We start from the raw sequence: 22,332 nt of genomic DNA on the forward strand, positions 1-22,332 counted from the left end.
TGCTGAAAATGTGTTAACATCACTGGATTTTGCAAATGCCTTTTTTTTTTTCATCTGAAGTGTGGGTTGGTTGCGTAGTTCAGCTTACCAGAAGTATTTCAACAACTGTTACTTACTGACCATTTAAAGTTCATGCAGCCAAGCAACTCAAAGGTGAATTAAGTGCAGCAGCCATAGCTTTACAGCAGTAAAAGGTTGTCTTGTATACTCTTAGAAAAACTGTTTATTCAGGTTTTAAATACAATTGATCAATTTCTGCTAGTGCTTTTCTGCACATTAGGCTCTTTTTCACAGATTTTTCATTCGAAAGCATCTACACTGGTGTTTCACAGGAATACGGCTCCTTACATATTTGCAAGTCCTCGCTTTCACTTCAATACGCACTTGTGATTGACATGATCAGTGAATGCTTACACGGGGGGGTCAGAGGCATCAACCTTTTTCTCATTACTAGTAATCAAGTGCAGCACAGGATGCGTTTTTTTCTTCTTTTTTTATTGTTTACATGATGCCTTGCTCTCTCTCTCTGAGTTTGAATTCTCAATTAATTTCACGCCCTGAATGAGGTGGGGCAGTGGTTGGAGGTGAGAAGCAGGGAGGTTAATCAAAAGAGGATTGTAGTTCAGTACGCTGCTCCACAGGACAGCGAAGAATGAACATTAATGAGTGAACAGGGGTGGAGTGAGGAACAAGGATATAAATTAGAATGTATGTGCAACAAAGTTGCATCCTTTCGTGCAAGCGCAATGACACTCAGGAAGTGAAACTATGATGCTCGTCAAGCCTTCAAGGCAGACAATAGGTGCAACCGCCATCCCAAGGATTTTGATCTCCATCAGCAGGCGAGGTTCAAGGCTGTCTTGTGAGCTGCACAGCACCTGTCTCTCAGCATTACAGACAGAGCATATACAAAGGACGCATCCCATTGTCTCATCACAGCTCCAGGAGCCGTAGGCAGGGCTGTCGGCCCCTCCAATGTTGAATGCCTTAAATGTGTACACTGCAAGCTTTGTTACTGCACAGGGATGGAACAGTGTTGGTCAAATGTTTAGGGGAATCCCCCAAGGTGGAGTAGATTTGTAATAAGGGAGTAATTACTCATTGGCATCCACCCGAGCGCAGCCATACGGCTACAAAGGAAAGCTGTACAGCTTTCTCAGAAACTTCGTAGTTAAAGAAAAATTCGTCCTGGTCCGGGGTTTGAACCCAGGACCACCTGCTGTCCTGGTTAGCTCAATTGGTAGAGCGACTGCTCCGGTGAAGCGGTGGTCCTGGGTTCGTACCCCGGACCAGGACGAATTTTTCTTTAACTACGAAGTTTCTGAGAAAGCTGTACAGCTTTCCTTTGTAGCCGTATGGCTGCGCTCGGGTGGATGCCAATGAGTAATTACTCCCTTATTAGGGCTGGAACAAGTGATCTTCTCTGTTCCGATTTCCTATCTCGCACATGTGTGGGACTGGCTGATATCGTTATGTGTTTGATGACCTGTGTGCATGACAAGCACTGAAATAGGAGGTAAAATACGCAGAAGATAATGATGCTGGTTGTGGTTATAGTCGGGGCTATTTTAATAGCCATGTAATCTATTTCACATGACAAAAGCAAGGCATATTGATCACTTCTTAACTCGTTACGTTTTGTTAAACTTGTCTTTATGGCCTTATTTATATGCCTTGCTATTCCAAGTTCAGCCCCTGGATACAATAGCAAAGTGAAATCGAGAATACCAGTCTGGTCTGTGTGGTCTTGCTAGCACTCATTAATTGCTTAAATACTTTTTTTTTTTTTCTTGTACAACAAATATATTTATCCATCTAGTCTGGTGTCTCTTCTTCTTACACATAGGGAGGGAAGCTACTATACGTTTTTGTAGTGTAGTGTTTTGCTGGCATTTTGGTGCAGTGCTGGGTTTTTAAGGTTGACACTGTTCCTTGTGCAGGAGGTGTACGAGCATCCTGCTGTTGAATTCAAAAGTGCAAATCTCATAAACCCTGGTAAGCTGTTCTTGCAGTTGGCATAGTTCGATTGTCCTCCATTTTTCTACAGGTTTTCCGAACCTGCGAGAGGAAATATTTGAGCAATAAACGATTCTGAGTGACCATTCTTTACGTAAATTAAACAGATCTAAGAAGCAAGTAAAATTCCAAAGAATCCACAAAAAATTTCTTACCTCCCATAAGTACAGTTGGTGTGCTAGGTGACACCCAAATGGATGCAAGCAATTAAATGACATCTGTGAATGTGCGCCAAGAAACTACATCACTTGTGCAGGTTACCTGGTGGTGATCAGAAATTTTTGCGGAAAGTTTAAATTATTTGAATAACGCGATGCGCTTGAAAGTACTAACCTTCTAAAGCACTGATGCTGCCGTAACCACCCAATCGGCACCTTTACGTAAATTAAACAGATCTAAAAGAAGCAAGTAAAATTCCAAAGAATCCACAAAAAATTTCTTACCTCCCATAAGTACAGTTGGTGTGCTAGGTGACACCCAAATGGATGCAAGCAATTAAATGACATCTGTGAATGTGCGCCAGGAAACTGCATCACTTGTGCAGGTTACCTGGTGGTGATCAGAAATTTTTGCGGAAAGTTTAAATTATTTGAATAACGCGATGTGCTTGAAAGTACTAACCTTCTAAAGCACTGATGCTGCCGTAACCACCCAATCGGCACCGGAGCTCCTTCGGACGTCCGCAGTTCGTCCATGGCAGTTTTAAAGGGCCACTGCCCAGGGTCCGGACATTTTTGAAAAACAAGCCCACTGCATAGATGAGGCATCGAAGATAACCTCTGCAAAATACTAGAGCCATGCGCGCCCCGAAAAGCTGCGAAAATTCAAATCAAAGCCCGTTCGTTCTTTCCTTCCTTCAAAAACGGGCCCGGCCCACTACTCTGCACCCCGCTGACGTCAAGGGGGGCTACTTTCGCTAAAGGCACTCCATTGGTGCATCGTTCTGACTGACGGGAGAAGGTTGGGCGTAGCCTTGGCGTCGCGTCGTCTGCACAAGGCTTTCCGCAGCGCCTTCTGTTCTGGCTCATGCCTACAAACCCGCATGAAGGAACAAAAAAAAAAACTGCGGAGGGAGCGTGCGGCGACAGCCTTGAACCCTAGCCATAAAAAGTAAAAAAATAGTAAAACTGAGGGAGTTGGTTCGCCCCACCCCCCCTCCCCCCCCGCCGTGATCACGTCACGAGACGCTCTGCGTGCGCGCTCCCTTCTCAGTTTCTTTTCTTCTATGCGAGCCCCCCAAAACAAGGTTTTAATTAGTAGTGCAGCAGAGCCTTTCCCTTGCTCGCCCACTTGACCGCTCCGCACACACACCCCTTATCTTTCGTGCATCTTGCGTACGCCTTGACTCCAATGAATGACATATGCTTTGGAGCGGAGAAAAGACACAAACACACAGAACACAAACACGCATGGAGAAAAGCAGACGGGCGGTTGCCGGGTCCGCGCTTCGCCATGTGTTTCGAACACAACCGACTTCCGCCCCTCCGCTCGTGAAACGGTGGGGAAGCCTAAAAGAAAATGAAAAGGTGGCTCGTTAACTGGGAATGACAAACAGATGTATGAAAGGATGCGCTCGCTAACAAGTCTAGGTGGTCGAGCCGATCGCGCCTCTCGATCGTTCAGTGTGCGGAGAAAATGCAAAAACCAAGAAAAGAATTCTATTGAAGGCGGGGCCATGACGTCGCCCTGTGACGCACTCCACAGACACCACGCCTCCGGCTTACACCGGAGAAGGAAGGGGTGATTTTGCCTTGCCGAGCCTACTCGACGAGGAGCGGGAGAGAAGAATTTCGAGGAGGGAATGGAAGGAGAGGAGGCTCGCTCAAAGAGAGGTAGAGAGTGTCTGCTGTGCTGGGGTGGGCACGGGCCCTTTAATGTCCATTGGGCACTGGATGGAATCATTAATGCCGTTTCTAAAGTATAGGTGATGAATAGCACTCAGATATTTTGCCTGGTGGCAGCAAAAGGGAGCTTACGATAAGGCAGTTCTTGAAGGGACACCCGCGGTGGCTCAGTGGTTACGGCGCTCGGCTGCTGTCCTGAAAGACGCGGTTTCGATCCTGGGCGCGGCGGCTGAATTTCGATGAAGGCGAAATTCTAGAGGCCCGTGTACTGTGCGATGTCAGGGCACGTTAAAGAACTCCAGGTGGTCGAAATTTCCGGAGCCCTTCACTACGGCGTCTCTCATAGCCTAAGTTGCTTTGGGACGTTAAACCCCAATAAACCAAACCAAACCAAACCACCCAGCACAAATTTGAAGTTGGCCTATATGGATAGATTACCATAATATAATGACAGGAAAGCTACTTGCAATGAAAACGGAGCTTTCATAATCTAAAGAAGGCCGAGAAATGAAATACAGATATTGCCACCACTTTCCATTTTCGGTAGCAAACTGGAATGACGTCAAAACCGGTTTCAGTATGTGGATCTCCAATGCCAAGCCATTCACTTAAAAACGGTGATCACCGAGTTCTTTTCTTAATTGATGTCGTGTTTAATTTTCTCGACACAAAATGCGTATTTTGCTGCCAAACTAGCACCAGCGTGGCAGTAAAGAGCAGAATAATCAGTTTTTACTAAGAACAAGAACTTAATCTCTGGAGTTGTCCTCAGTGGTGCCTTAGAGCAGCATCACCTTTAGGTAGTGTGTACATGGCCACTTGTGGATCTGTTCACACATCAGAGCAATACATCAAAGTTGCATTGGTCAGGGTGTCTCCGAGTGTATGTTGTAAAAGTAATATCACATGCTTAAAGGAAAACTGCATAGGTTTTAGAAATCAATGAGCTTAAGAGGGTCGAATGTGTTAAACTTGCAGGTAAAGCATGCGAAGTCTTTTTGCTCTAGCGCTTGAAATAGTGGAGTAATCGCCGATTAAAATCCGGACGCCCTTCAAGTTTCTCCGCAGCGCACAACGCCGTGTGGGGGGCGCATGATGACGTCATCGAAGGTATCGGTACATTTCCAACGCACAAACGCGTGCTTTGAAGGAAAAAAAAACCAACGCCACCGAAGGCGAACCCTGCCGAGAGTTGTTTGGCAGCGTCTAACGAGTCAGGGCAGGGTGTGTCTGACGACAGCGGTAATTTGAAATCATACCTTCCGTGACGTCACGCTAAGTTTCCCCGCACTCCTCCGGTGCATTGAGGAGAAGCACAAAATTCAATCGTCGATTGCGTCATTATTTTAAATACTAGTGCAGAAACACTTAGCATGCTTTACCTACAGCCTACATAGATTTAAATCCTTGAATATCGCGAAATTTTTAAACAAGCGCTGCAGCTGCCCTTTAAAGGGAAACTGCAGCACTTTTTTGAGAATTTCGCGATATTCAAGGATTAAAATCTATGTAGGCTGTAGGTAAAGCATGCCAACTGTTTTTGCACTAGCATTTGAAATAGTGACGTAATCGACTATGGAATTTTGCGCTTCTCCTCAATGCGCCGGAGGAGAAGCTTGAAGGGCGTCCGGCTTTTAATCGGCGATTACTTCACTCCATCAAGTGCTAGCCCAGAAAGACTTTGCATGCTTTGCCTGCAAGTTTCACACATTCGACCCTCTTAAGCTCGTTGATTTCTAAAACCTATGAAGTTTCCCTTTAAGGCCCATCCTTGGTGACGAGGCATTTACTCTGTTGTCTCAAACTGCAATTGAAAACATAGATCTATGAGAGCCTGTTGGTCAAAATTCTTCTGTTCATGCTTTATCATGATGTCTTTGTACATGTTTCCAGGCTGGGTTAGGAAGTGCACTATGCATGCTGTAGTAATGCAAGCTTATGTTGTAATAAACTTTTATTTTTTGTGTGACCCACTGTTTTGCATGTTAAACATTAAAAATGGGTACATTATGAGAAGGCTGGTTTAGTGTAAAACACTGACATCAAATGCTGTTCTTCAGCACCGCATCTCTCATAGCCTGAATCGCTTTGGGACGTTTAAACCCATAAACCAAACCTGTTCTTCAGCATCATGCTTTATGAACCACACTTCAAGCCATTTTTTAATGTGGATTCTTCACTGTAGCTGCTCTGCATTCTGGTGCAGTTGAATAGGCCCATTTGAAACCCTTGGTGGTATCTCTGAAGCTTCTGCTTTTTTTGGTTTTGTTCCAGCTTCTTGCAAAGCGGCCTTTGAACTTCCAGATGGCTCGTTTGATTTCGTGATCAACCTAGCTGCGGAGACCAAGATAAACTTGCCAGATTGTGTGAGTTGCTGTACTATTGCTGACCAGTTGCTTTCTTGGTATTTGATATTCGCATTAGATTCCTTAACCCCTTTTCTCCATTGCAACAAATCATTTTCAGAAACTGAATAAAACAGTTTTCAAGTATTAAAAACAAGAAATCAAAACTCGTCTCTGTAGGCAGTGCATTGCCAAGGTCAATATACTGTTGTTTGTGACAGAGTGGTGATCTTGCAGCGCCTTTGAAAAACTTTCGCACACATGTTAAATGGCTCAAAATAGCAACTGCAAATGATAATTGTTTATGCATTCTCATTAATAGCCAAACAAAAGCCTTGGAATATTAGTTCGCCAAGTGCAGAGCAGGTACTAGAATGTGGGAAATGTTGCGATGTCCTAGATTAAGCGTTCTCCGTAGGAACTGCTTCAGCTTAGGCAACGTAGCAAGACTTTAAATTGATTTTTGCACGGCTATTAAGTACGGCATCGTTGCCAAATTTGGTGTAATTGATCAAGATAAAGAGGAGTAGAACCCACTGTAAAAGGTACATTAAGATGCATGGGCCTTTTTAAAAAATTGACCCAGAGTTTTTCTTCCACTTGCACGGTGATATCACTCGTGGGGCGCTGCTGACGGTGTGAATGTCAATTTCCTTTGCAGGTGTACGAGGAAGGAATCTTGAAATTGAGTAGGAATTGTGCAAAGGAAGCGCGTGAACATCATCCAAAACGTTACATCGAGCTGTCTACGGGCCACATGTATGCCGAGGGAAAAGTATGTGCGTTCTCTTTTGCTCTCTATTGTGTTTCTTTTCTGAGCTTGAAACACTTTGACGGGGCACGCTGAGTGTTTAGAGGAGTGAATTTATAAAGATGCTTAATGACAATGTAAAAAATATAAGTACTAAAACTGCGCGCCTACAATGTGCTGTGCATGATACACCTGCCAGGGCCAGATTTATGGGCGCCTCTTGAAGGGGGCGGTTGAGTTGGGATGCCTACTTGCACAATTATCTTATTAGCACGCATTTCTGGGACCTTCCTTGTTGAGTGCCGCCATGGTGGCTCAGTGGTTACGGCGCTCGGCTACTGACCCGAAAGATCGGGTTTGATCCCGGCCGCAGCGGTCGAATTTCGATGAAGGCAAAATTTTAGAGGCCCATGTACTGTGCGATGTCAGTGCACGTTAAAGAACGCCAGGTGGTCGAAATTTCTGGAGCCCTTCACTACGGCGTTTCTCACAGCCTGAGTTGCTTTGGGACGTTAAACTCCATAAACCAAACCAAACCTTCCTTGTTGAAAAAAATGGGTTTTTCTTGTTTTGCCTGTTGGCGTTCCCGTGCTGTCGTGCCGGGAGGCCGTGAGAAAGAAAAAGAGAGCCAGGCGACCACTCCGCTCCAGGACTAAACACACAAAGTGATTTATTACAAACCCCCTAGCTGCACTTCAGCTTAGAGGGCGCCACTATTAAGCTCATAGGTGGCGACCCCAACATTGCCCATAGAAAAGTTTTTGCTGAAACAGGGGAGGCTTCCACCTAAATCTGCCCCCTGATGCCTGTAATACAATTACCCTAGATGACAGTCATTCATTACCATAAATCTGTGTGGATGGCTATATATTTTATGCTTTATGCATGTGCCAGTCTGCAAGCTGGCAGGTATGATGCCATAGCTTCCAGCAACAGTCTGTAGGCAAGCAAGCAGGCAGCATTAAGAATTTCTATTGCAGAGTATTATCATAGATTGTATGGGTTTCTAAGTGGACACAGGCCACCACCCACCGCGGGTTCGAGCTTCGCGCGAGCCAAGGGCCCCGATCAGCCGTCACCACACACACACTGGGACACCGCTGCAGCGCACTCAACCTCCGCTGGGAGGAGAGCGATTCGCCGCAAAGAAATAGGCCTCCAAGTTCACAAAGGAGACGTTTATTCACATCGTCCTCCAGCTGATACACACACACTCAATAGTCACCCCGTCCCGGGGGCGCGCGAGGAGCAAGGCTCCGCTGCGCGCACGAAGCGACTCGAGTAATGCGCACCGCTAGCACGCCGCTGCAGGAGAATGTCCCCGCGGCAGTGCTGTGATCTCTCTCTCGTGTCGACCGTTGGGCCGGTTGCGAGAGAGAGTGGGCATTCAACGCAAGGTACGCCTGTCAGAGGTCGCTGGACCCCGCTGGACAGGCTCGAGCCGCTGCAGGTCAGAGGACACGTGCGGGCGAGCTCGAGTAAGCACTGGTCCGAGCGGCAAAGGCCGGCAGGGACAAACAGTAACGTACGCACCTTTCGCTGTCTCCGAGGGATCTCTCTCTCTGGGCCCCGCTCGGACGGTCGCGGGATGCGCGGCCGCCCAAAGCGGGGTCCCGAATTCCCGCCAAAAGGCGCCAATGGCAAAGGCCCTTGGGGAGCCGGGGCGGAGCTGTGGCTAAATGACAGTGATTAGTCACCCAGCCGCCTCTCCACCGCCTGAGGCGGGAGCAAGGGAAAGAGGAGAAACAACGCGGGAGGCCGGCTAGCCGCGCAAAGGCGACGGCGGAAAGCCAGATTCCCACATCCCCCTCTCCTTAAATGCCCTCCTACCCATCGGCAAAGCACGCGGCCAAAATAAAGAAATCAATACACAAAAAAACTACACTTCAGTTCCAAAATAAAGAAATGAATACACAAAAAAAAAAAAACTAGCTACCCTTCAGTTCCAAAATAAAGAAATGAATACACAAAAAAAACTAGATACACTTCAGTTCCAGCCAGAACAACGTAAGAAAACAACACACAAACAAAGGAAAAACAAGGCAAACACTTGCACACTCTTCAGTAAATCAAAACAGCTTGCAGATTATATACACGGTACACAAGAAGATGTGAATAAAACTGTACAGCTATGTGACAGGTGGATGTCAGCCTCAAAGTTCGATGGCGCGGCCCAGTGGGCCGGTCGGCGACTCACCGCTCGCAGACTTCAAGTTGAACGGGTTGGGAGGGCCGACGACTGATGGCGGTCTTCTTTCCGTTGATGTAGGATGCGTTGATGACGACGGGGCCGCGGCAGAGCACTGACCTCGCGCCCTTGGACACGACATCACGTTCGGGCACAAGACAGTTAGTGCACCCCCTTCACGCCGGCTGAAACGGGCGAGGTCGTTCGGCGGCGTCCTGATGTGTAACCTTGGCCACAGCGAGGGGTCCTTCTCATCCTCGCGCTCACGCAGAAGCACACAACGGCACAACTCACAGGCGTCGCCTTGGTTCATGGTTACGCGCGCACACAGTCACAGCCACAACCACGCATACACCGGCACGTACGCGGACGCTGGTCGGCGACAACGATCCCCCTCATCAGAAGCGTCCAGAGGCGCCGCGGCGAGGGTCAAAGGGTGCACTTTCCGCCCCCCCATCGCCCCAAACGCCCCGCCAACTTCCCCTCCATACGGGCCGCACAAAACTCGCACCGCGACAAACGGCTCCTTAACGAGCCAACCACCCACAGTCGGGCCGGAAATGAGAAAAGGCGCCGTACAAACGACAGGCAAACTCTGCGCTTCAAAAGATAAGCGCAAGAGAGAGCGGCTGAAGTATACATATGTACAAGTGTGATTAAAAAAAACTGAACGCCAACGCAGACGCATGTTACCTATGTACATCTCGGTACGTTAGAACGAAAACCGACGAACAAGCTGGAAACGAAAGTGGCTAAAAACTGACTAAACAAAACAAATAAATAAACTGATAAACACACAAGGCTGGAACTGAGCATGACGCAAAAACAAAAAAAAAATAACACACCGTGCTTCGCCTAGGTAGGGCCTGACGAGAAAGCTCGCCAGCTAGCTGAGGCTGCGCGCCTTCGGTTGCGGAAAAGTCCGCCGTCCGGCATCAATCACACCGGTGACCGTCGCCTCAGATTGTACCGGTGCTCCGTACGCTTGCGTTCCGCAGCCCCAGTTGTGCCTTTGCGCTTGCCTTTGATACCAATGGGTACCGGCGCAAGCTCGTCAGACCGTGACGCGTAGGCCTTCAGGTCTATGAACCCCTGCTTGCTCCTGGGGAAAGGCCCCATCAAATCGCAAGTGGCCATCTGCCACGGACGCACACTGTCAATCGGTTTCATCATTCCAGGCGGCTTGCCGCCCCGTGACTTCACCGCTTGACAGACATGGCAGGAACGGCAATAGCGGATAATGTCACGCTTCATGCCGGGCCACGTCACCGATTGACTCAGTTTTGCAAAAACTTTGGAGTCACTCAGATGACCGGCCAGTGGTTCGTCATGAGAGAATCGCAAAAGTGCGCCTCTCAGACTTTTGGGGATAACCACCTAGAACGGGTCGATGGACTCGTCATCGGTGGCTATGTACTCCAGCACGAGCCCGTCATGGTCCAGCAAATATGACTCCCCGGGGTTCGCCGCGACACACGCTGGCTTCTGCCCCCCTGCGCCCGCTACAATACAAGTAGCGTCACGGCGCTCCGTCTCCCTGAGACCGTCGCTCACCTCGCGACAAAAGGGGTCAATTTGCTGGGCTTTCAGTAGCTCTTTACGGCTGAAAACGATTCCAGTCATCCCAGAGGGGAGCATGGTCTCGTCCCCACTCAGGTTTGCAGCCAAAATTTTCGTTCGCGTCGGCACTTCCGAGGCGCTCACGAAGAGCTTTGCCTCTCGACCGCTTTGCGAAGCGCTGCTCGCCTGGTTAGCGGAATGGGTTAACCCGTTTGCGGGTTCCCCCTCCTTGCCGCCCGGCGGCTCGTCCGCTGTTTCGCCCCCTCCGCCTACAGGCGTCAAGGCGCCGCTGGCGAGTGGGGCACGGGATAGCGCGTCAGCTACCACGTTTGTGCTCCCCTTTCGACACTGCACGGAAAAGTCGTAATGCTGTATCAGGAGAGCCCAGCGCGCCAGCCGACCCGCAGGCTCGCGGAGCCGCATCAGCCAACTGAGCGCACTGCACCCCTGCCTCAGTGGAGGCTTGGGCGGGCTGCACGAACGAGGGAGGCAAGGCTCCTAGTTCGATGAGCGGCGTGGTTTCCACAGGGAACCGGGCCAGCGCCTCGCCGTTCCCAGAGCAGAATTGACTGCTCGCGGGGCACGGCTGCTGCTGTTCGAAACTGCCGGTTGCGGCAGCGTGACACGAACTGCTTTCGCACTGGGCGGAAAGCATGCACAGCTGAGGCATGTGACCAGCGGATGCACCGCAGGGTGCTTCCGATACAGCTCCAATGGGAGCCACGTGGTCAACATTTTGGGTTGTGTCACCGTAAACCCCAATGGGGGCCGCGGCCAACCACGGTGTCTAGCTATTCGAAGAAACAGCAGCCAGCGCATCAAACGACGCTACAACTCCGTAGGGAGCCGACATGTAGCTGCCGAGTGCCGCGCTGGGGGTGGTAGACACGGTGCGCAAGCGTGATCGTCAAGGCGACCTGCTCGGCTAATGTGCCATCAAAGGCGTAAGCGCCAATGACTTAGCACGTTGGGCGCCAGTTGTGGGTTTCTAAGTGGACACAGGCCACCACCCACCGCGGGTTCGAGCTTCGCGCGAGCCAAGGGCCCCGATCAGCCGTCACCACACACACACTGGGACACCGCTGCAGCGCACTCAACCTCCGCTGGGAGGAGAGCGATTCGCCGCAAAGAAATAGGCCTCCAAGTTCACAAAGGAGACGTTTATTCACGTCGTCCTCCAGCTGTACACGCACACTCAATAGTCACCCCGTCCCGGGGCGCGCGAGGAGCAAGGCTCCGCTGCGCGCACGAAGCGACTCGAGCAATGCGCGCCGCTAACACGCCGCTGCAGGAGAATGTCCCCGCGGCAGTGCTGTGATCTCTCTCTCGTGTCGACCGTTGGGCCGGTTGCGAGAGAGAGTGGGCAATCAACGCAAGGTACGCCTGTCGGAGGTCGCTGGACCCCGCTGGACAGGCTCGAGCCGCTGCAGGTCAGAGGACACGTGCGGGCGAGCTCGAGTAAGCACTGGTCCGAGCGGCAAAGGCCGGCAGGGACAAACAGTAACGTACGCACCTTTCGCTGTCTCGGAGGGATCTCTCTCTCTGGGCCCCGCTCGGACGGTCGCGGGATGCGCGGCCGCCCAAAGCGGGGTCCCGAATTCCCGCCAAAAGGCGCCAATGGCAAAGGCCCTTGGGGAGCCGGGGCGGAGCTGTGGCTAAATGACAGTGATTAGTCACCCAGCCGCCTCTCCACCGCCTGAGGCGGGAGCAAGGGAAAGAGGAGAAACAACGCGGGAGGCCGGCTAGCCGCGCAAAGGCGACGGCGGAAAGCCAGATTCCCACATCCCCCTCTCCTTAAATGCCCTCCTATGTCCCCGCGGCAGTGCTGTGATCTCTCTCTCGTGTCGACCGTTGGGCCGGTTGCGAGAGAGAGTGGGCATTCAACGCAAGGTACGCCTGTCAGAGGTCGCTGGACCCCGCTGGACAGGCTCGAGCCGCTGCAGGTCAGAGGACACGTGCGGGCGAGCTCGAGTAAGCACTGGTCCGAGCGGCAAAGGCCGGCAGGGACAAACAGTAACGTACGCACCTTTCGCTGTCTCCGAGGGATCTCTCTCTCTGGGCCCCGCTCGGACGGTCGCGGGATGCGCGGCCGCCCAAAGCGGGGTCCCGAATTCCCGCCAAAAGGCGCCAATGGCAAAGGCCCTTGGGGAGCCGGGGCGGAGCTGTGGCTAAATGACAGTGATTAGTCACCCAGCCGCCTCTCCACCGCCTGAGGCGGGAGCAAGGGAAAGAGGAGAAACAACGCGGGAGGCCGGCTAGCCGCGCAAAGGCGACGGCGGAAAGCCAGATTCCCACAATTGTGACTTGGATGGTGAATGGTGAGCAAACCAAGTACAAATAACAAGTGCCTATGATGCTTCTGTATCATCAAGCAACAGCGATAATGACCAGCTACATGCAGTAGGCTTGGTACCGAGGCAGCTGTAACCAGCAGTATGGTGTTTATGTTGCACTTTGCACACATGGTGGCCCTTATAGATGCAGCAGGGCTTTAGGTACAGTCGCATACTTTGAGGCAGGACAGAAATGCAATTGAAGGCTCTGTCTGGCAAAAAGTCACAACTACGCACTCTGGTTCAATGGGGAACTCACAATGCATAGATGGCAGTGTGGTCAATCGATTTCTCTATTGAAAACCACTGCCAACGGCCACTTGGAACGTGAAAAAAAGCGAGACCCTGTCCTGCGATATGACTCTTTGCATTCTTTGTTTTGTGGCTTCAAACATGGTGTAGTCATGCAAATGCACAATGTGTATGGCTCTTTCAGAGCACAGGCATTTGTGCCTTGACTCTCATGCCGGTGATAGTAAAGTTTCAGGCAGCAATGTTTCCACACCCTGGCATGCAACAGTCACTCGGCATTCTTGTGCATTTTGCCATCTGCTTTATACGTCACAGTTGAAAGGCATGAGAAGTAGGTGGCCAAACATGAAATGTCAACGTGAGACAGGTGAACGAAATGAACTGTACAACAAGCAGGAGCATGTTGAATGCATCCGTTCATGTGGGCAGTGTGGGCGAAGGCAGTGAGCAAGTGCTGGCAAACCCGGTAAAATTCATGAGACGTCTGGCATTGTCAGTTTTCAAATACAATCTCTAAATGTGCTGGTTCAAGAATTGGTCAACAAAATGAACACTTGCCACTTATTTCTTAGAAAGAAAACTGTGTTGTTTTGATCACTGTCAGTGCCACAGGGACCATTTGGGCTAAGAATATCAGCAACAAAATTTCTGTTCAGCACTTCTTCAACGAAACCAGTAAGACACAAAATTTTCAGTGAGAATTTTGCAGCGAGACAGACAGTTTGTCTTGAAAAGTATGTTCTTGCACAATAAGACAAAGGCTGAAACACATGCAACATACACAAAGCGCAACATGTCTGAAAAGTATGTTCTTGCACAATAAGACAAAGGTTGAAACACATGCAACATATACAAAGTGCAACATGTCTGAAAAGTATGTTCTTGGACAATAAGACAAAGGACGAAACACATGCAACATATACAAAGTGCAACATGTCTGAAAAGTATGTTCTTGCACAATAAGACAAAGGTTGAAACACATGCAACATATACAAAGCGCAACATGTCTGAAAAGTATGTTCTTGCTCAATAAGACAAAGGACGAAACACATGCAACATATACAAAGTGCAGCATGTCTGAAAAGTATGTTCTTGCACAATAAGACAAAGGTTGAAACACATGCAACATATACAAAGCGCAACATGTCTGAAAAGTATGTTCTTGCACAATAAGACAAAGGACGAAACACATGCAACATATACAAAGCGCAACATGTCTGAAAAGTATGTTCTTGCACAAGAAGACAAAGGTTGAAACACATGCAACATATACAAAGCGCAACATGTCTGAAAAGTATGTTCTTGCACAAGAAGACAAAGGTTGAAACACATGCAACATATACAAAGCGCAAAATGTCTGAAAAGTATGTTCTTGCACAATAAGACAAAGGACGAAACACATGCAACATGTACAAAGTGCAGCATGTCTGAAAAGTATGTTCTTGCACAATAAGACAAAGGTTGAAACACATGCAACATATACAAAGCGCAACATGTCTGAAAAGTATGTTCTTGCACAATAAGACAAAGGACGAAACACATAACCCACCGCGATGGCTCAGTGGTTAAGGCGCTCGTTTACTGAGCCAGAGTACATGGGTTCGAACCCGACCGCGGTGGCCACGTTTCGATGGAGGCTAGATGCAAAAGGCACCCATGTGCTGTGCGATTTCAGTGCAAGTTAAAGATCCCCAGATGGTCAAAATTATTCCGGAGACGCACCTTTTTCTTTCTTCTTTCACTCCCTTCTTTATTCGTTCTCTTATGGTGTGGTTCAGGTGTCCATCGAGATATGTGAGACACTTACTGCGTCATTCTCTTTTCTCAAAAACCAATTTTCAATTTTTTACGGAACACATACGACATGTATACAGAGTGGCATGCAATCATTCACAGTTTGTCTTGGAGGCCACAGAAGACTGAGCAAAAAGAAACCTTCTAGGCCGCAAGTATTTCATACTTATAGTATCACTTAACGAGCTCTTTTGTGTTTTCCTATTGTGTCTTGCTTTAAACCATGTTTTACTCTATTTATTTTTCTTCTAAAGGTAAATCAGCTATAAGTAAGGTGCTCGCAAAATGCCTTTTTCATGCAGTAACTAGATCTTGTGTGATATCTTACGAAGTGGTTGCAAACCAAGTTACAAAGCTTGCTGCTGGTGCATTGTGGTGTTTTCCAAGGGACCTTGCACAGTTGATAGTAAGTTCAAAAGTTCATATCAGTGTTACATGTGTGTGGTGTGTTCTTGTCATGCCACACGTTAGATTTCTTTATCCTGAGTCGCACAAACTGTCTGTCTTCTATGGCAACTGCATTAATAAAATGCTAAGGTGTCGTTCACTGTCAAAACTGGCATTTTCAGTGATGGCACTTTGTGTCATTAGTAGCTGTCCATTGACTGTTCTTAACAATACTTTTTTTTTTTTTTCACTTGGGTTCCCTAGAAACCATCACAAGAGAATTCCCCCTTGGATCCATGGACTGTTACAGCTCAGCTAAAGCTTGCGGTGGAGCAAGATCTGCGAGAGATGAAAGATCTGGATTATGTGATTTTGCGGCCTGCCATTGTCTATGGTATCGCTGACAAGCATGGCATAGGTAAGGATTTTTTCCTCTGTGTTCGAACACTTCAAACAATACTATTGGTACCTAAACCTAAGCCCTTTCAACCTTGTGTCAATCTCTGCAAGGCAATCTTTCTTCCTGGGCATTTTCAATGGGCAGCTTTACCTGGGATGTGTCGTGGACTTTGTTTTTCATTACCCTTTCTTCTGGGAAGGCTGTAATAAAAAAAAAAAACTGGTTCCTATTGCATGCTTTTGTTGCCATGGCCCTTCTCAAACACTGAGCATGTTTTTCCTCATTTTTTATTTTAGTTCCGCGCATTCTAGTGGGTGCTGTCTACAAGCACCTGAAGGAAACAATGAAGGTAAATTTTCGTTTTTGCCTTTTTTGTTTCTTGATGCCCTCGTTCAGCAAACACCTTCATCACATTTAATAATCTGCTCTGTTTTCTTGTGAAACTTGACTGTTTTGTTTGCTGTGTTATTGCTCTCCTGCTCACATAGGCACGTAGATGTTTGCATTTGTAGGGCTTGCAATCAAATATTTGATGGTGATCTTTCTGATGGGCATACAACAAAAGAAACAGAGTTTAGCAATCTAAAAATAAACGAATTGATAGCCGGACATTTGAGTCTGGTCGTATAATTCGCTTCTCGTATGTGGCTCTTTTCAGAGCTTTTGCACTTGTGACTGAAATTCAAGTGGGGGATTGGTTCTTATTGTGATAACCTTGTCTTCATGGAGCTCACAAAAGGACCCCCCAATGTTAGTAATTCTTGAATATGATGAGAAAAAAAAAGCAGCTGCAAAAATGGGACACAAGAACATGGTAGTACTGTTTTTGTTGCAATGTTCTCGTATCACCAACTACGGACTGTCCTCTGGTAATTCTGGTTGGCCGCCATGCTCTGGTCTGTGGATGCTTTTTGTTGAACTCCAAAAATAGCAGTTGGGTAGATTTTAACAAGGCTTCTTTTTTTTTCGTTTACTTATTACAATCGAACCTCGATGTATCGAACACTAGTAGAACAAACTGTTAGCAGTGTCGATCTCCTGTGAAATTTTTTTAACAGATGAAATTTTCACTTTATATCTATAAACGAACACTGACCAGCATAAAATGCTTTTCACCGCTCAGCCAATCATACAGACTCTCGTGCTGTGCATTGGATACCGTTGTCTTCATTTTTCATCCATTCGTTCTGTGCCACGAATGTTTGTGAAGGCCACTGAAGAGCATGCAAGCACTATGAAACTTCAAACAGCAAAAGGTGTTAAACACTGCAAGGTGTTAAACACTGCAAGGTGTTAAACTTGCTACCTAGTTCAAAAGAGAGAAAGTGTTAAATGCTGCAAGGTGTTAAACTTGATACCTAGTTGAGAAGAGAGAGGCGGTTGAATGCAGCGCATTTAAAGCACCTATAGCAACCCACGTGGCCAGGGCTGGCCTCGTGCTGAAGAAGAGGTGGCATCAGCACATGCTATAGGTCGCAGTGGACTGCAGAACCACGACGGCATTTATCGCAGTTGCATCAGCATGATGATTGAAAAGCGGTAGCGTCCAGCTGAAGCTAAGATTCCAGCACTGGATGTAGGATGTGTTAGTGCCATTTCTCTGCTTTAGCATGTGGACGGCTGTGTTCATGTTGGGGTGCTACACACCAAAAAAGCGAAGGAAGCTGAGCATGCCACCCAGCTGAAAAAAATGGCTGATGTTGAGGCTTTTCAAGTCTCGAGTGCAGCTACCACAGTCTATGAGTTGTCCTAGAAAGTGCTACGCCTTTTGTGCAATGCATTTCATGCTTGCCTCTCTACTCTTGACGATGAGATAAACTTGTCATTATTTTTTTTGTGTGTGTATTATGCTTTCCCTGGCATGCTACACATTTAGGGATAATTATTATCTCAACTGTTGCTCGCTGTTGCTTTACTGATTCCTTATACCCTTACTTTGTATTTTACTTGTTTACCTTTAAATTTATGCAACAGGTCACCCGAAGTTCCATTACTCCTTTTTTTTATGGTTCTGTTCTCGCAGTCCATGCTCACTCTCCTGTTGCCCTTAAAATCTTCCTCACAAACTCTTCTTTTCAGCTGTAAGGGATAATTTTGTTTTGTGGCATTACCTGGCTTGCTTGTCTTACTAAGAGGGCACAAAATGGCAGAATTGTCTTATAGGAGCACTTCAGGCTGCTTTGGCGTAACTGTCTTGGACATAAATTGGGGCAGCTATGCACAAAGAGCCTATGCACATAGCTGCTTCTTGCAAGGCAGGAGGGCAAAACTTTAGTGTTCATTGTCCTCCTAACCTTACTCTATCAAAAGCAGCATTTCTGGAACCCTGCTATTCAGCTACAGCCTATAACAATGTATCTGCACAAAAAATTGCTCATTTATACCAGCAGCTCAGTTTAGGTTTTCGAATCACTAATCCCACTTCTCAAAAACAAAAAATGTGCATGTTTCAGTTACTTTAACGTAACATCTATACTCCGTTTCATACATGGCAGGCAACGCTGCCAAAGCTAGCACGCCTGTTCGCGCAGGCTTAGTCCGAACGCAAAAAGTAGTTCGCCAAACAACCAAAGCGAATACAAGCATATTTCTTAGCAACAAATCTTAAGTGCCATGACTGACGTCTCCTGGACTTCGTTTTACCTCTTGCCACATTTTCATCCCACGACTCGTCGAGATTTCGCGAAGCAAGAAGTACAAGTGGCGGTATGATACGCGGTTGGTAGGGTGAATCGCCTCTACTAAATCCGCGCCCAAAAAATAGTTCACTCTCCATGAAAATTATAGCCAGAGAGCTCGAACACTAAGCGCCTCACAGCTTCGACTGTGATTTTCAATGCTACTACATCGTTTTATACCACTCTTTGTATTCATCCAAACAATGACCGGAGTTTCGAAAAGAACGAATGATACGTGGCGGAGTAATATGGTTTTGCGGACGCACTACTTTAGCAACCTCCACAGCGTTGCCTGCTATGTATGAAATGGGGTATAATGTTGATCCAATATTCAAAATTGTGTGGCAATATAGAGCTATATATGCTAGTAACGACTCACACTGACAAGCGAGTGTAAGTTGTCATGAGCCTATTTTAAAAACTAACAACCAAAGCAGCATGCAGTCATGCTGAGGTAATAGCATTTTCTGCACTTTTCTGCTAAGTGCTAGAGCTTATTAATTCATTGAAGAAACAATCGAAAAAAAAGAGTTCATTCTTTGGACCTAGTCCTGGTGAGTAGATACTGGCAATTTGCATTTACAGGTGACTCTTACCCCTGCACAGTTTTGGATTAATGAAGGGAATAACTTGTGCTCTTGCTAGCAGGCGTTTTGTGAAATTTGGAGAAAGTGGGCTTGCAGACTCTAATTTAGTTAAGCAGTGTACAGGCACAAACTGGCCATTTGTTGAAGTTGGGTTTACAAAGAAACAGTGCCCTCTGTGGCCTAAAGCCAGCTGTCTGTAGGTAATCTATACGTAATTAAGCTTTGTAGTGCATTCAAGGGATTCTAAATGAGATTCATCTTTATGTAAGAAAGCTGCATGGAGCACTGAAAAGCCCATCGCTTGAAATCCTAAAAATGTTATCACTTGATGAAGTCATCCACAGCAAACTGGTAATAAGTGCTGCCGAGACTTTCATACATTCGTGTTTTGTTTCTGTTCCTTAATTCCACTGACAAAAGCTACTGTCCTGCAGCTTCTATGGACCAAGGATCTCAAGATGAACACGGTGCATGTTTCGGACCTCTGCCGTGCCATCTGGCACCTGTGCCTTCATGGGAAGTCTGGGGAAATCTACAACGTGGTTGACTGCGGAGAGACCAGTAAGTTGCTGAGTACACGCTGCGTGTTGTTGCGCCTTGTTCTCGCTGCTCATTCAAGTGACACTTGCAAATTCCTTTGTAGGTTCTCTGCCTCTGTTACTTTGCTGATTCTTCATTTTTCGTTTATTTTTGTCCAGTCAGCACGGTGTCGGAGCCACCTTGCTTGTCAGTGATAAGGAGTGTTTGAACAATATCAGTTTGCCTATTGTAAAGCAGACGGCTGTAGTAGCATTGATGCAAGCTTAGTCATCTCTGGCAATTCTGAAATCCAGTACATCTCTCAGCGTAGTGAGCTTACTTATGCATGAGTGAGTAGTTGGACCACATTTTTTGCTAGTTAGACAGTGTGTCCTTTTTGGCCTCTTCGGTCACCATGAAATCCTGGTGAGCGGTAAACGTACAATTACACTACCTCACGTACAAATGCCTATCTTGTACCTTTAGGCAATGTCAGAGGACCTATACCATGGGGTTGCCCGGAGATTATAAAGAAAAACTGGGGACAGATTGAAGTTGGCGTGTATCAATAGATTACTACGTTTTAATGACAAAAAAGGCTACTTTCACGGAAATCCAAGCTCCTGTAAGCTAGAAAAAAAAAATGAAATGCACATATCCACCGGCCGTTTCTACAAGCAAACAGCAATGACATCAAGACCGGTGTTTACGACGCAGGTTTCAGAGTCGGGACTACACCGCTGTTCAATTCAAGGCGATGATCATAGGGACCTTTTAGAGCGCAGCTCTTTGGCGCCCATTTCTGTGTTTCGCCATGTCTGTTGCTGTGGAGGGTCCCTGTAGCTGTCGCCATTGTCCATTGTAACCAGCAGTGGACACCTTAGTCACGCTTTAAGCTGTTAAGCTGGGAAACCAATGCAGCCGGAGCTTGGAAAGCAGAGGGCAAAATGTGTAAATTGGTTTTGAGGAAAGGAAATGGCGCACTATCTGTCTCACTCATCTTGCTGGACACCTGAACCAGAGGGAAGGCCCATAACTGCCCTCTTGGAACAGTGGACACCTCAGTCGTTCTTTGTGCACTGCATGGGACAAGGTTGTGCCAGAAACGTGGGGCTGAAGCCAATTCATTGTGTTCATTGGCTGGGGTCCAGAATGTTTTACTCTCCTCTGATCATTTAAGGAAAGGAGCGCATAACTGGCTCCCTGGGTCAGTGGACACCTGAAGCGCTTGTAGGTATGTGGGGTGATGAGAGGGGGATATGGACTGTATGCGGTAGCCCTGACAAGGGTGAGGGAAGCTGCATGCCAACTGTGAGGGACACATCAACCATTAACTTCCACTTGCCCAGGTGGCAGGGTGCATAGAGTCCCTCGCTATTACCTAGAGGGAAAGCTGGCAGCCCGTCTATGGGAGTCTGCATGGCGACCCCTCGAGACCACTTCAGCCACCATGGGCGCTCAAAGCATCATGGGGCGGTGAGCTACTTGTTGCGGAACTACAACTTTTGGCCAAAAAATAATCAAGAAATAAAGCTGTTTGATAACTACAAACGTCCTAACATTCAATATCTTGTCTAATGATGGCAACAAACGAGCAGAAAAGCATTTAAGTGCAAAGTTTGCCCAAAGTTAGAGACGACTCGCTCTCCTATTGGCCTAGTAATGAACACTATAAAAACTAATATTTCGTACTTAACAGGCGCACTTTTAAAAGTAACTATGTTTTCAAAAAAGATGTTGTTGCTTAAATACTATAAGAGGTTTTTTAATGGCATTTCGGAAAAGTGAAACCTTTTATTGGCGTCGTGTGTCGTCGCGTTTTCACTACTATGGGTTTTGCCCACTGCGTTCGCGCGAAAGTCGTCTGCGCACACACGAACAGCGTTTTCGGAATGAAAAATTTTAGTAGTGCCACTCCATGTTCCCGAAAAATTACGACTGTGCCGCAACAAGTCGCTCACCGCCCCATGATGCTTTGGGCGTCCATGGTGGCTGAAGTGCAGCGCCGCCAGCTTTCCCTCTAGGTAATAGTAAGAAACTCTATGGCAGGGTGGGTGGGGACTTTAATGTAGACATGAAGACAGACAAACAGGAATTCCTTACCACTCATGTGGGAGAACATCCAGTTCCTCTCGCTCGTAACGCCTCCCATGGCTGTGACAACCTTGCGAAATACTTGCAGAGACCTCTTCTTTGAGAACGAGGCATTGGTGCAGCAAGTCGAGCATATATCCATCTAGGTATTTCTCAGACCACAAAGCTTCCTTCATGACAATCAAGAACTGTTAGCGAAGTGTTTCTTGTCTTGTATTGTACGGACATGCTTTGTCCAAATTCTTTGCCTCAATCTATCGAAAAGCTGGAACAGTTGATGTGCTGCGCTCAAATTTCGCATTAGGAAGTAACGTAACCGTCGGCAATTTTTTGTTCTTGACATCACCGCGGGTTTGGATTGAGTAGCACGTGGAAAAAATGTTTTGCTTCTAAGTACAATTTTATCAGTGATAAACGCCTCTTTTGGCGCATAAGCACCAAAGCGTAAGCACAAGTAAGCATAAGGAGCATAAGTTTTAATGGCCATACAGTATTTTTACTAAGAACAACATTTTTGTGGAGTTGTTTTCATTGTTTGTTTAATGCCAAGTGCTTAGGTGCTGTGGTGGCTCATGGTGAAAGCA

At 47.3% G+C, this 22,332-nt stretch overlaps 1 protein-coding gene across 1 annotated transcript in view; it reads left to right on the forward strand.

Annotated features, from left to right (window-relative positions):
- Window positions 1–22,332, forward strand: part of LOC149339359 (uncharacterized) — an 81,349-nt gene that overhangs the window by 51,936 nt on the left and 7,081 nt on the right. Inside the window, exons 5-10 of the mRNA XM_089548116.1 lie at window positions 1,941–1,995; window positions 6,135–6,226; window positions 6,867–6,980; window positions 15,735–15,888; window positions 16,167–16,219; window positions 19,570–19,696. Of these exons, the coding sequence (XP_089404242.1) occupies window positions 1,941–1,995; window positions 6,135–6,226; window positions 6,867–6,980; window positions 15,735–15,888; window positions 16,167–16,219; window positions 19,570–19,696 (595 nt within the window). The remainder of the gene's footprint in view (window positions 1–1,940; window positions 1,996–6,134; window positions 6,227–6,866; window positions 6,981–15,734; window positions 15,889–16,166; window positions 16,220–19,569; window positions 19,697–22,332) is intronic.

Source organism: Amblyomma mixtum, chromosome 6 (genome assembly GCF_055824585.1).
Source record: "Amblyomma mixtum isolate Tamu chromosome 6, ASM5582458v1, whole genome shotgun sequence".
Classification (NCBI taxonomy): domain Eukaryota; kingdom Metazoa; phylum Arthropoda; class Arachnida; order Ixodida; family Ixodidae; genus Amblyomma; species Amblyomma mixtum.